Below are 13101 nucleotides of genomic sequence, written 5' to 3'. Positions count from 1 at the left end.
CACACACACACGTGCACCGAGTTCCACTGGGGTGTGTGTTGTGCACGGAGCGCCGTTCCTCTGCCTGATCCTCATTTCAGGTTCTTAATTGGTTTCTTTGCAGGGGTAGCTTTTGAACTGACTAGAATGGCGCTAAATGGACCCAGTTGCGTGCAGTGGCGGAGATTGTTAAGTCCCTCAACTGTTTTGAGGCTAAAAATAGATGGGAGCAGTCGCGCTGGGACATGCTAGCTCGTTTAGAAAGCATTTCGCCAGATAGACCGCCGGGGTGCATTCAAACACCATCCTTTTGTCATTCTCATCCCATGAAAGGGAAGGTGTTACATCGTGCTCTGGCTTTGTCTTTGGCCTCTAGAGATGACCGGCTCCTGTGACTCCACGGCGAAGGATTTGCGTGATGAAAAGAGAATGACTCTCTGGGTCTCCTCTCTTCAGTCAGTTTGGCCCGTGCAGTATTTATGGAGCTGCTGGTAGGCCTTTCCCAGCTAATGTGTGATACGCAGAGAAGCATTAAGGCAGAGATGAGTGCTCATGTGAAGCAATGCTCTCCATTTCTCCGCTGCTCTGCTGGTGGCTGCACTTAATGCACACAGCAAGATATTTAACTGCCGTTTTATGTGGAGCTCTCTCACTAATGGCAATAGAGCTGTGCGTTGATACTGAAGGTTCCCTCAAATCAGATTTAACAAAGGTGTTTGTTTGTTTGTTTGTTTGTTTGTTAGTTTATCTATATCTTTATTTAGTTTACAAGTGACTGGTGTTTGGATGTGGATTTTGTGCATTGCCCTAGTTTCAGCGATATGTCTGTAAAATGTGCCAGAGGAAGAAAACTGATGCGCCAACACACTAGTTAATAACCAGTGGTCCCTAACCATGGATTCAGTAATGTAGTTGCAATGTGGGAATCAGTATTTTTATTCAGTGGTGGTCCTGGGGTTACATAATTAGTCAATATGGTGAAAACCCCTGCTCCAACACAATCACAAAGGTCCTGTCTGACCAGCCCACAGGGTCTGGTGTTGATCTTGTCGTCAGCCTGTATTCATACAAGTGAATTGCCTCACTTTTACAGGGGCAGAGGCCATAGGGCTGTATGCGGTCTTCCACTGCAGTCATTCCAAAGGTACCACAGCGGCTTTTCCAGTTCATGCTGCTTTTCTCTCCTCCTCTTCTTTTCTCCTCAGCCCTGGAGAGAAAGATGTCCATGCGGCAGAGCAGAGACGAGCTGATCAAGAGGGGAGTGCTGAAGGAGATCTTCGAGAAAGGTGCGTCTAGTCGCCGCATTCAGAAGCTCACTGCTCCACAAAAGCCTGTAGAGAACCTGAGACCATTTTCATGGAGTTAAGTGTCTGTGTGTCTGTGTGTGTGATCGGTGACTCATAGGAAGGAACCAAATGAGTGGAGTGATTTCATGGGCATTAGTCACATGTAGATGGGAAGGTATGGAGGGCTAGAAACAGCCAAATAAGAACTGAGGGACTATGTAGTTACAATCCATTTCAGTTCACTAACTAATAAAGAGGTGAATTGGTATGGTGAATAGAATTGGTTGTTCTAAATAGCTCCTCATGTTTAGATCGCTTGATTCTTTTGGCAGTAAGTCAGGAGAAAAACTTAGACCTCAGTTATCCATAAATAATCCTATAAAATGTCTTATATCCATATAAAATGCAAACAGGCACAGAATGCACTTTGAAAATAATCCTGCAACATGGGAATCAATGTTGTTTAATATAATATAATATATCATAACATGTCAATGGGGACCAAAAGTGTATCCTTGTCAGGTTAATGGGGCTAAAGACTTACCACATTTCATGTGCTCCGGTGTTTCGGTATCGTGGACAAAAAATCGGGGTAAAAAACCTCTCGTGTATGACGGCACTGTGCTAGTGGTAGCTGTGCTCATAATAATAGGAGCGCTAATAGTGAAATGGTTTGGCATATGCTGTTCACGGAATTACATACTAAAGGTAGTGAGCACATTGTGATCATGTAGCCCAATAGATGCATGACTGAATATTTGTTGTTGTGTAACCTTAGCCTCTCATGATGTGAATGTATTCTGTGATGTTTCACAGTCTTTGTTATTTAATGACTACTATTTCTCTGATCGATCCCAATCAATCCCATTCCTACCAGTGCCAATGTTGGCTAGTATCTGCAGGTTGTGCGGGTGAGTTTTCTCCTGCTCCACTTTTTTAAAAACTAGACAGACGGGTTCAAATCAATCCCTCCCCCCAGAGTGTGACCTTCGCCATGCACTGTCATGACGACCATGAATCTATGGAAGATGGATGTTTTCCTGGAAGGCCAGTATTGCAGAAGGGGACATAATGAAAATGCTGTTTGTGCTTCCTTCTGACTCATTCTGTCAGTTAAAGCCTGATTTATGCTCTCCTCTTCCTACGAAAATAGATATGTCCATTTCAAACGTTGATCTCTTTAGTCTGTAATGTGCGAAAGACTGATGAAATGAGCATAGACTACGGATGGAAGACTGTCTGTATCCATATCCATTTTTTAATAAATGAGCCTTTACTGATGAGGATTAATCAATTGTTCTGTGTTTTTTTTATTTATTTATTTATTTATTTTTTTTATTTTTTATTTATTTATTATTTTTTAACTGTAATATGTTTTATTTTCTCTCCTTTTTGGGTAGCCTTCAAAAACTGTGTTAATCTTGCATCTGATTGGCTGTAGAGGCTTAATCAGCTTATGGACTTACTTGAGCTCATAGTAGCAGGACAAAATTTGAGAACTCCGCTTGAAAGCACCCATTTAACAGAGCAGCCCCGTGGATAAAGTTGCCTGACCCTAAATATTATAAGAACTAATATTAGACTCAAATGTGTTTAGTTGGAGGGCACAATGGTCTCTGCATGAAGCAGCTGATGCACTGAAGCTGGCAGAAAACTGGGTCCACAGTTCTGGCCTTTCATACTGTTCCCTCTGCATCTTCTTTACTGAACATTTACATAGAAAAGAACACTCTGAACGATGCATCAACAAAGCAACCAGTGAGAAGATGGTCACATTTTATGCCCTGAAAGAATGCAACCTAAAAGGAAGAACACTTGTAGCTGAAAAGGTTTTAGGGTTTGTGCAATTCATCTCACATACACTTAGCCATCACTCACACAGGGAAACGTCAGGGCACATTCCTGTGACTAGGAGCAGGTGTGTCTAACCCTCTCCCTAAGGCGAGGAGCTCATATTGGCTACTACGGCCGATATATTGGTTACTGTACAGTTGAAGAGGTCAGCACTGGAGCCATCTGTCAGATATCAGCTCTGAGTGATTTGAGTGGCCTTGGTGTTAGACAGCTCTTCTGGTACAAATACACACACACACAAGGGGTGGGCACCAGATGGATAGCAGCTTGTGTGACCATCTCCTCTTTCTCTGTTACATCACTCCACAGTCCCCTTAACAAAAAGAGATGTGAGGGTACAACCTGTGCCGCAGGCAGGCTCAGTGCCTCGCATGTTAGATGGCCACAGGACAGTGGTGTATGGCCACAGGGCATCTATGTGCTGTCCAGACAGGCACAGGGGCAGTAAGTCAGTGCACAGACCTGGGCCAAGTCCAAGTCATGGCCTGTCCTAATGTCCCTCAGGAAAGTTTCTCACTGCACTACACTGCCAATGAAATTGGGGCTGCCCTTGTTTACATTTGGTCTTTAGGGATTGAACTTATTGACCAAATAAATCCACAGTACTGACCAGCTTTTGGAATGATGTAATATCCCCGTCTATGTAAGAGGGCATGTTATCCAAGACTTTTGATGTGGGTGCAGCATCTGGCCAGGCTGTCATAGAGTACAAGTTTGTACAGTATAGTCGACACTGTGCTGGCTGATGTACCCTTGGCTAAGGACATCTGGTTAGTGTGGAAATGCGAATTATGTGCAGGGAATTTGAATGGGGCCAATTTTCCTCAGGCATTGTCTTCTACCCTTACCGTCCTCCGCGGGGATTCTATCTGCTCTTTACCAGCTTGTCAAGTTAATTACGCTGGAAAAAAAGATCATCAACATCAAAAGGACACCACTTAATGAACTAATGTTGCAAATGGGACTTTTTTTTCCCCCCTCCCTCCTACCCTTTCAAAATGTCTTTGTGATGATGACACAGCCAAAAGCTCGCTAATGGACTTTGTTTTGCGTCAGCAAGTGATCTGATCACACATTGTTTTTTTTTTTTCAGTGGACCATCCGTAAAGTTCGCCGTTCTGCCGAGATGACATTAAGTAACCAACTTAAAACACTTGCACTGTAGTTGACATTAAAATGCAGAGTATGACTACATGCAGTGTTATGTCAACGTGTTGAATGGCTGAATTGAAGGACCATTATCCTTCTCACAAGGCTTGTGTCTTCAAATGAATCAACTTAAAAACTGGCATTCTTTCTCACTGAACTTTACCTTGACATAACATACTAAAGGAACAAATCTGTAGTTCAAACTCATGAGGACTCATTCAAAGACTACTTGATTTGTTTAGATGAGTACACGAATCCACCCCGTGTATCTGAAGTGTTAATGTGCTTAATTGACTTGCTGCATCAGTAATGGGTTCACTGGTTTGTCCTAACTTGGTTTGTTCAGGTCCCAGTCAGAATGCAGAATCGGACTGCATTCTGCCTCTGTGTCTCTACCATTCCCAGTCTTTGGCTGGAAGTGCATCCTCATTGTAGTGGGTTTGATTATAATAATGTATTCTTTGTTCTAATGTATTCTGAAGTGTTTTCAACATCTCAGATGAAAATGTTTTTTTGTTGTTGTTGTTGTTACATTGCAGCCAGCATCGACTTCCGGCCATCAATGGAAGGCAGCGTGTGCCCTCAGGACTCACTGAAGCAGACCGTGATCCTGCCTCCCAAGAAGTCTGTGGCCTTCACAGGTGACGTTCAGGACACGCCACCTAAGCCCCCGCTGTTCCACAAGCAGCCCCCGGCGCTCCCCCCGAAGCCCTTCTCCCGGCTGCCCAATCACAACACAGGTGAGCTTATCCATGAGGAGAGGAGGGAGGAGGGGGGTGGGAATTGGCTTGTGAAATGGGGAATTGTTTAACGTGGTGGTGCCCAATCCCTCAACGAGATTTCTGTCATCCCCTGGACAAAGGGAAAGTGGATTCCAGGGTAGTGCCAGCTGGGCTCCTTCAGGAGTGCCTGTCCACAGAGATCTGGGCAGCGGGCCAGTACCAGGGAGAGAAGCTAGGGCCGCTGGGGCAGGGCTTTCTGATTTTAAAGGTCTCCAGGTGAAGGTCCTTGTTAACCCAGCTTGGCCCTGTTGTTTGAATGGCCACGTTTGTGAAAAGAACAAAAGAAAATACAATTGAAATGACTCTTTTCTTCGCATTGTCACATAATCTTGTTGAAACGAAATGAGCTGGTGGAGCAGGTCTCTCTCTCTCTCTCTCTCTCTCTCTCTCTCTCTCTCTCTCTCTCTCTCTCTCTCTCTCTCTCTCTCTCTCTCTCTCTCTCTCCTTTTTGTGTGTGAGATCATGGGGGCTGCAGATGGTCTCTTTCAGATTAGTCTAATTAAATCCTACTTTAGCCAGGTCAGCAGGACTGCCTCTTCCTTTTCTACTACTCTCTCTTACTCGTCCCCTCTCTTTGTCATAAATTATATTATAGGGTGAAATAATACAATATGAAGTTGTCCACACCTATTTTGGCCTTTACATTTTGAATTCATTTACTGCTCTGGTATCCAGTAAATGCATATTGGCTCTATCCAGTAAGTGTACTCTGTATTCTGATGTATTCTGCTTGTTTTTTGGTGACTCCCTTCTCTGCTATAATGTCCTTGCCCCTGCATCAGGCGGTAACCGTGCAAAACATCAGATGGGTGCAGTTTAGAACATCCATCTGGTATGGCAGACATGAAGCAGTTCAATGATACTTATGTATATATATATATATATATATATATATATATATATATATATATATATATATATATATATATATATATATATATATATATATATATATATATATAGAGCTGTTTAATTGCTTGTTTAGAGATCTCTGTTTACTCAGATGAAACTGATATATTCAGACTTCTCTCGTAGATTATAGTGATTTACCTATTTTCAAACAATTTTTCAAATCTGCAACACTCTCAAATGCATCCTAAAACTGTGTGTGTGTGTGCACTGACGCCGGCTGTTGGCGCAGTGAGGACATGCTTTCTCCCGGCAGACTGGCACCATGCCAGCGGGCTCTGATCCGTAGATTAGCCGGGCATAATGAATCCGGTTAGGTCGGTAGATCTTGGGAGCGGATGGGCACACGTGTGGCTCCCCGGCCCGTCGCCCTGTGGGCTGCTTGCGGGGCCAGTGGCCTCTCCCCAACTTGACACCTGTGTCGCCTGCCCTTTCATCATGCTTAGCCCGTCTTGGCCGATCATGAGACACCTTGGCAGATATGACAAGCGGCCTTGCTGCACATGAGGTCCGGCTTAATGGGCGTCTTTGGACGTTCTTATGTTTAGCTCTGATAAGTGTAGTAGTGTATGTGCTTATAACCCCCTTTTGAGTGTGCTTCATGAAGTTTTACAAACTAACTACCATACCAACATCCATTGAGGCAACAAATCTTAAAAATATATACATACAAAATATTATTATTACTATTGTTATAGTGTACATTTTTAATTTATGTTAAAATAAGAGCAGTTAAAACAGTAGGGTCAAATTTGACCGCGAACAGTAAATTAAGGGGGGTAGCAACGAACAGTTTTTAAAGGTTAATGGATTTATCTGACTGTTTAATTTATCTGACCGTGCTTGTCCATCTGTCCCATTTGCTGCCCTGCTCCAGACTCTTGCCACCCCTCGAAGATGTCCTGTATGGTGGGCAAGCTCTCTCCTCCTCTACCTCCCAAAAAGGTGATGATCTGTGTCCCTCCTGGAGGACTGGACTCTTCCTCCTCGTCCATGCCCCTCACCACGTTCACCCAGAAATGCCCCCCGCAGGGCCTGTCCCAACACCACGCCACCATGGGCTGCCACCCGCACCAGCACCCATTCTCCGGGCACCCGTACTCGCACCAGCTGCAGTATGGCACCATGCCCGCCGGGCTGCACCCACCCAGTCGCATCATCGAGGAGCTCAACAAGACGCTGGCGTTCACCATGCAGCGGCTAGAGAAGTGAGCAGATGTGTGTGTGTGTGTGTGTGTGTGTGTGTGTGTGTGTGTGTGTGTGTACGCACGCTTCACTCAAACAATCCCATTAATCCATCATCTTATTTGCACTAAATCAGTGGGAAGGAATTGTCCTCTATATTGGCTGATGACAGTCTGGGGAAATCAAACCATAGTCTTCTCTTGTTTTGGTGGTGGCAGCAATCATTTTTAATGCTTTGCGTTCGGACACAGGTGTTTGAGGGCATTGGCTATCTCAGTGTTTGAGTGTCAGGGGAATTGGTATCGCTCGTGTTTTATAATGGGCATCCCAGAGCTAGGCACGCTGGCCCGTACTCCACGGCAGAGCACTCCCTGAGCCGTAATGGGGTCAGGCTCGTGAGGAGGACGTGACCTAGCTTCCTGCACCCCTCCATGGGAATGGCCAGCCCACTTCAGCTGAGCGGCGTATGAAGGTGAGGCGCATGCAACCAGGGCCACTCCTAGGATAGGTGTGAGATTGCCGATGGAGGCGTGTGTGGAACACATCTGGCTTCATCTCATAGCAAACCTCTTTGGCACAGTCCCATTGAGTAGGATGAATGTCTTCCTTACTAGATGACATACTTACACCACCTGGTCCAACCCCACAAAGCCCTATCCCTCACACACAGCTTGTGAGTCATCAGGTTTGTGTGTGTGTGTGTGTGTGGAACCGCCTTAAAAGATAATTTCACATATCATCAAATGTCAGTAATTGTTCTCAGTCACCGGCAATTGCTCTGAAATCATATTAAAGACAAATTTCCCATGACTATGTAGACGGGACATGTGTGGAACACTTAAACAGTGTGTTTGCTAGATAGTGGTAATGTGTCTTCATAAAGGGAACTGAATGTATTGTATGTTTAGTGTTATGCTAGAGAGCGAGCAGATTTGGTGGATCCTGCACTCTGTTATGGGTTATGTAAATAATATTTACATATTATGTAAATCTGTCAGGCTCTTATTTCCCTCTTACTGTACCACTGTGCATGCTTTTGATGCAATTTCCTGTAATGGATGTAATCAGTTGCTAGAAAGAATGATCTCAAGTGAATTGTAAGTAATTGTAAGTATATAGAGCCTAGTATCACTTCAGTGTTTCAGCAGTGCAGCTGTAACATAAATACTGTATGTTGTTACCTTTAAACCAGATCTCTTCATTTTATTTATTTACTAAAGACTAAACTACATACCTGCTTTCAGTGTATTCATTTGTGTTACTTTGGAAGTGGGAAGTATGGGTATGCATGCAGTGTAATGACATGTACTTTGTCCTCTCTGTAATAGTTTTAGCCTATGTAGTGAGAACATTGTGTTCGGGACAATCCTTCATTAATAGCTTCCTGTCTGTTATTGCAAATCTGTGATTTTTGACGAGTTTTGTTTAAGAGACCTGGATGTCTTGTGCCTAATCCTGACTAAGATTAATTGCTAGTTGATGCAAATGTCAATCTCTGCCTTCCCCTTCGTAGCTCCGGACTGCACGTCGGTCAGTGCGGTCTGCTGGAAAGCCGGCAGGTACCCACCGTGGTCATCGACTGCGAGGACGACAAGGAAAACATGCCAAACGAGTCAGACTACGAGGACCTGCCCAGCATGTACAAAGACGAGGATGATGAGGACGACGATGAAGAAGATGATGATGAGGAAGACGATGACGACGACACCCTCTTCACAAGTAAGCCACGCTCACCAGTCAACCACTGTTCCCAGATCAGATGAGCCCAGATTCGGAGGTGCCATAACTCCACTTATGACTGTCTGTCCTCCTCTGATCTGGGGCTCAGGCTCCCGGTCATCCACACTGCCCAGACGTGTGTGTGTGTGTGTGTGTGTGTGTGTGTGTGTGTGTGTGTGTGTGTGTGTGTGTGTGTGTGTGTGTGTGTGTGTGTGTGTGGAGGAAGTTTCCCCTGCCGCTGACTGCCCGGGGCTGTGACGTGTCTCTCGTAGGTTCCCTGGCACGGAAGGTGCTGAGGAAAGACTCACTGGCCATCAAGCTGAGTAACCGGCCGTCCAAGAGGGAGCTGGAGGAGAAGAACATCCTGCCCATGCAGACGGACGAGGAGCGGCTCGAGTCCAGACAGCAGATTGGCACCCGTCTTACGCGGTACGACCCCCCTGCCCCCACACGCACATACACACTCTCACTGACACATGTATTCACACACACACACACTTACACTCTTTCTCTCACTCTCTCCCTCACACATGCACATAGACACAGTCTCAATCAAATTGATATTCACATGGACACTAATGCTGGCAAACGAAGTCCACACCCACACAGCTGTGTCATATCAAACAAACACATATTTCAAACACGCCCTCATACATGTGTACACACACAGACAGACAGACAGACAGACACACACAGACAGACAGACAGACACAGACAGACACAGACAGACAGACACAGACAGACAGACACAGACAGACAGACACACAGACAGACAGACACAGACAGACAGACAGACAGACAGACAGACACAGACAGACAGACAGACAGACAGACAGACAGACAGACACAGACAGACAGACACAGACAGACAGACACAGACAGACAGACACAGACAGACAGACACAGACAGACAGACACACACAGACAGACACACACAGACAGACACACACAGACACACACAGACAGACACACACAGACAGACACACACACAGATGCTGTGACTTTGTGTATGACCATCATGCCAGGTGTTGCTCCTCTTCCAGCAGACACCAGCTGTGTTGAGCGATCAATTGAAATGCTGATACATTAGCATGACTTTCTGTAGTAGCTTTAAGTTCACTTCCCAAGATGTGTGTTTCTTTGGGCATTCATTTTGACTGTTCAGGGAGAATTTAGTGTCACGCTCTGTTTGGTTTGATTGAATTGGGTTTGCCAGCCAAATGTTTGTGAGGGAGGGTGGCTGTGATTTTTTTTTTTTTTTTTTTTTTTAGCTGTAGCTTCTAATCCTGTTAGCACTTGCTATGTCCAGCTCCTTCGCATACAGTGCACCATTCTAAATTTAGGTCGAAGAATTCCTGAGTGCGATGTTGCTTGTGGTACACACATAGATACACAGACTCACACTAAATGCCAACCAACCCAACAAACAAACAGCCAAACATTCCTTCCTGTCTATTGTGCCCACATTTGATGGGTGAGGAGGTGGAGACTGAGTGTTGCCCACCAGCTGAACTACCCGGTAGCAGCAGCAGAAGTTGGTGGATGTTGGGGGCTGCCTGCCTGCCTGCCTGCCTGCCTGCCTCTAGCTAAGATGCTGCTGAGTGTATCCAGTGTGTGATAATGGCGCTAGAGAACTGAGCCTCCTCATGGCTTAGATCTCCCCCAGTAAGCTGATAGGCTTTGATGTCTCCATTCAGCATGCGCGTCACTCACTTTCTCTGTGTCCTGGCTGAATTAGCCATGCCGACGGCCGAGATGACTGCCGCAACTAAGCGTCAGCCTGAGACACACACACACACACACACACACACACACAAACAGAGCCATAGGCACGAGCAGCAAAGAGCGGTACCCAAAACCCAACTGACCTAGTTTCCAGAATGGTGCAGCAGATCCCTCCCACTCGTTCGGCTTTCTTTCTTTCTTGCTCTCTTTCTGTTTTTACCTCCTGCACTCGTTTCCCGTCTCATACAAGGATAATAGTTGTCCGTTTAGTTTAGTCAATTCAAAGCTACTGTAGTACTTTCATAGAGCTGAATCATTCTATGAGCACATGTATTCTAAAGGTGTCTGCCGCCCCTAAAAAGACTGCAGTGTCTTTTTGTAAAGATCGTATCACCTCATTGAATTAATTTTGTTTTGTAATTATGTTATGTACTTTATGTGGTTTGCTATGTCAGTCCTTTTTGATTTTATCATTGTATGCATTTGTGGAGGAGATCCCAGGGTTTATGCTTTGGACTGAAAACGAGGGAAGACGTGAGGGCAAAGATGGATGTCTTTATCCACACAAGCCCATTGCTTTGGCCAAATTTGAACCAGATATACCATGCGTAAAAATATATTAAATCTTATCCATTTTGGTGGGATCAAAATGTGATGTTCCAAGTGTGTGGTTGAAAAACAGATCTCTCCACATGGTAGATTTGTCTGCCTGTGGCACTCTTTATAAAGACCAGGCTGAGTCTGTCCATCTCTCATTCTTACTTTCTTGTTGAGTACCTTTTAGGGAGTGCACTTTAAAATTCAGGCTGCTAAGCTTCCTTACCCAGCATTAAGGAGTCTGACCCCTCTAGGTGAGATTGCAGTGGTTTGATAAGCCGCCATTGTCTCGCTTTTGTGCATCAAAAGCACATTTACGTTCATTGTCCCTTTCCTCAGTCGGAGGACAAGACAAATTGTTCAAATGATAAAAAAAAGCCGCCTTGTGTAACTCCTGTCCTTTTATGTAACATCATTACGGCCCAGCACACCCTGGCTGAAAGTCTTTGTGCGCCAGGAAATGCATTGTGTAATGACCGGTGAGAATGACTAGGTTTGAGATGGACTGGCAGAAGCGCACGCTCAGCCCGAGTGAGCGAGCGAGTGAGCCAGCAGGTCAGCGGAGGGCTCAATCCGCTGAGATCAGCTGGACGGGTCTGAGATGGCGGTGACGTGTCGGGCGTGGCGTGGCGTGATGTGATGTGCTATGATGTGGTGTCTTTGGTGCGTTTGGATGGAGCTGGGCCTGGAGCAGAGGAGACTCGGGGACATTCAGCTGACAGGGCAGAACAAGGCTGGGCTGGGCTGGGCGATCTCGGGCTCAGACGCTGACCTGCTCTCAGTGCGCTAGAGGGTTTGTTTTTGATACCAGAACCTTTATTCCCCCAACATATGATGAGTCTCAACAATTTGCCTTGCACTCTTTTTTTTTTTTTTTCCTTCTTTGTGCCGTTTTCTCTTCCTTATAGCCTTTTTGTCTTTCAGTTTTCAATTTCTTTGTTCTCCTCTGTCTCTCTCTTTTTCTCTCACTGTCTTTGTGCTTGCTTTCACTCCCCATTGCCTGCAATTAGTTCCTCAAAGCCCTTTCTCATGTCTTGTCGGTTGCGGAGGAACAAGTGCAGAGGGTCTTCCTCCAATGACTGCACAAAGACGTACTGACAGCCTGTACAATTTGTCCAATAACCAATTTTTCACACACACAGACACACAGACACACACACACACACAGACACACACACACACACACAGACACACACACACACACACAGACACACACACACACACACAGACACACACACACACAGACACACACAGACACACACACAGACAAATTGCCGGAGACTTTAATGAAGCTTTCAAAAGCTAGGATCAGATTGTCCTTACTCTCCATGCCTCTCGATGGACTGCAGAGAGCCAGCCTGGCAAGTATTTATTTTGCTGAAGCTCCTCCATCTTCAACTGTCACCCCTTGTCTGTCAGTGTCACTTAGATAACAGCACTTGGTTCAGAGCCAAGTCTGAGAACAAGCGTCAGGAGCGGGCAATAAATATGGGACAACAGAATCTTTTGTCATTCAAGGAAAAACACAAACAATATCCACATGCTTGTTTGTACAGCAAAAAGTAAAAAAGGTGATGTTGCTGTGTGTGTGTGTGTGTGTGTGTGTGCTACAGTAGGTTTGATTTGTTGTTTTGATTTGTGCTTTTGCAGGAGGTTGAGTCAGAGGCCCACTGCAGAGGAGCTGGAGCAGAGAAATATTCTTAAGCGTGAGTGTTCAGTGTACATCGTGTATACATTACATTACATTACATTACATTACATTACATTACATATATACCATAACTAAGAGCGCTTTCATACCGGATCATTGAATTGGAACGTGGAGCGTTTCCCCCAAAGATCGGTTTGCTTAGGTATATGTGAAAGCGGCAATCTCTCTCTGTTTCCGAACAAAACAAACGGACCGAAACCGCCAG

The 13101-nt window shown here is 45.2% G+C and overlaps 1 protein-coding gene across 3 annotated transcripts in view; it reads left to right on the top strand.

Moving 5' to 3' along the window:
* The window catches only part of LOC125296231 (phosphatase and actin regulator 1-like), a 55849-nt gene that overhangs the window by 36222 nt on the left and 6526 nt on the right, over nt 1-13101 (top strand). For all 3 annotated transcript variants that reach the window (XM_048246028.1, XM_048246035.1, XM_048246020.1), the window contains 6 exons: nt 1185-1265; nt 4808-5008; nt 6837-7167; nt 8658-8863; nt 9136-9292; nt 12836-12891. In XM_048246028.1, coding sequence (XP_048101985.1) covers nt 1185-1265; nt 4808-5008; nt 6837-7167; nt 8658-8863; nt 9136-9292; nt 12836-12891 — 1032 coding nt within the window. The remainder of the gene's footprint in view (nt 1-1184; nt 1266-4807; nt 5009-6836; nt 7168-8657; nt 8864-9135; nt 9293-12835; nt 12892-13101) is intronic.

This window comes from Alosa alosa, chromosome 1 (assembly GCF_017589495.1).
Source record: "Alosa alosa isolate M-15738 ecotype Scorff River chromosome 1, AALO_Geno_1.1, whole genome shotgun sequence".
NCBI classification, from domain to species: domain Eukaryota; kingdom Metazoa; phylum Chordata; class Actinopteri; order Clupeiformes; family Clupeidae; genus Alosa; species Alosa alosa.
Note: the sequence above shows the minus strand (reverse complement) of the source record. Positions and strands in the feature narration are given on the sequence as shown.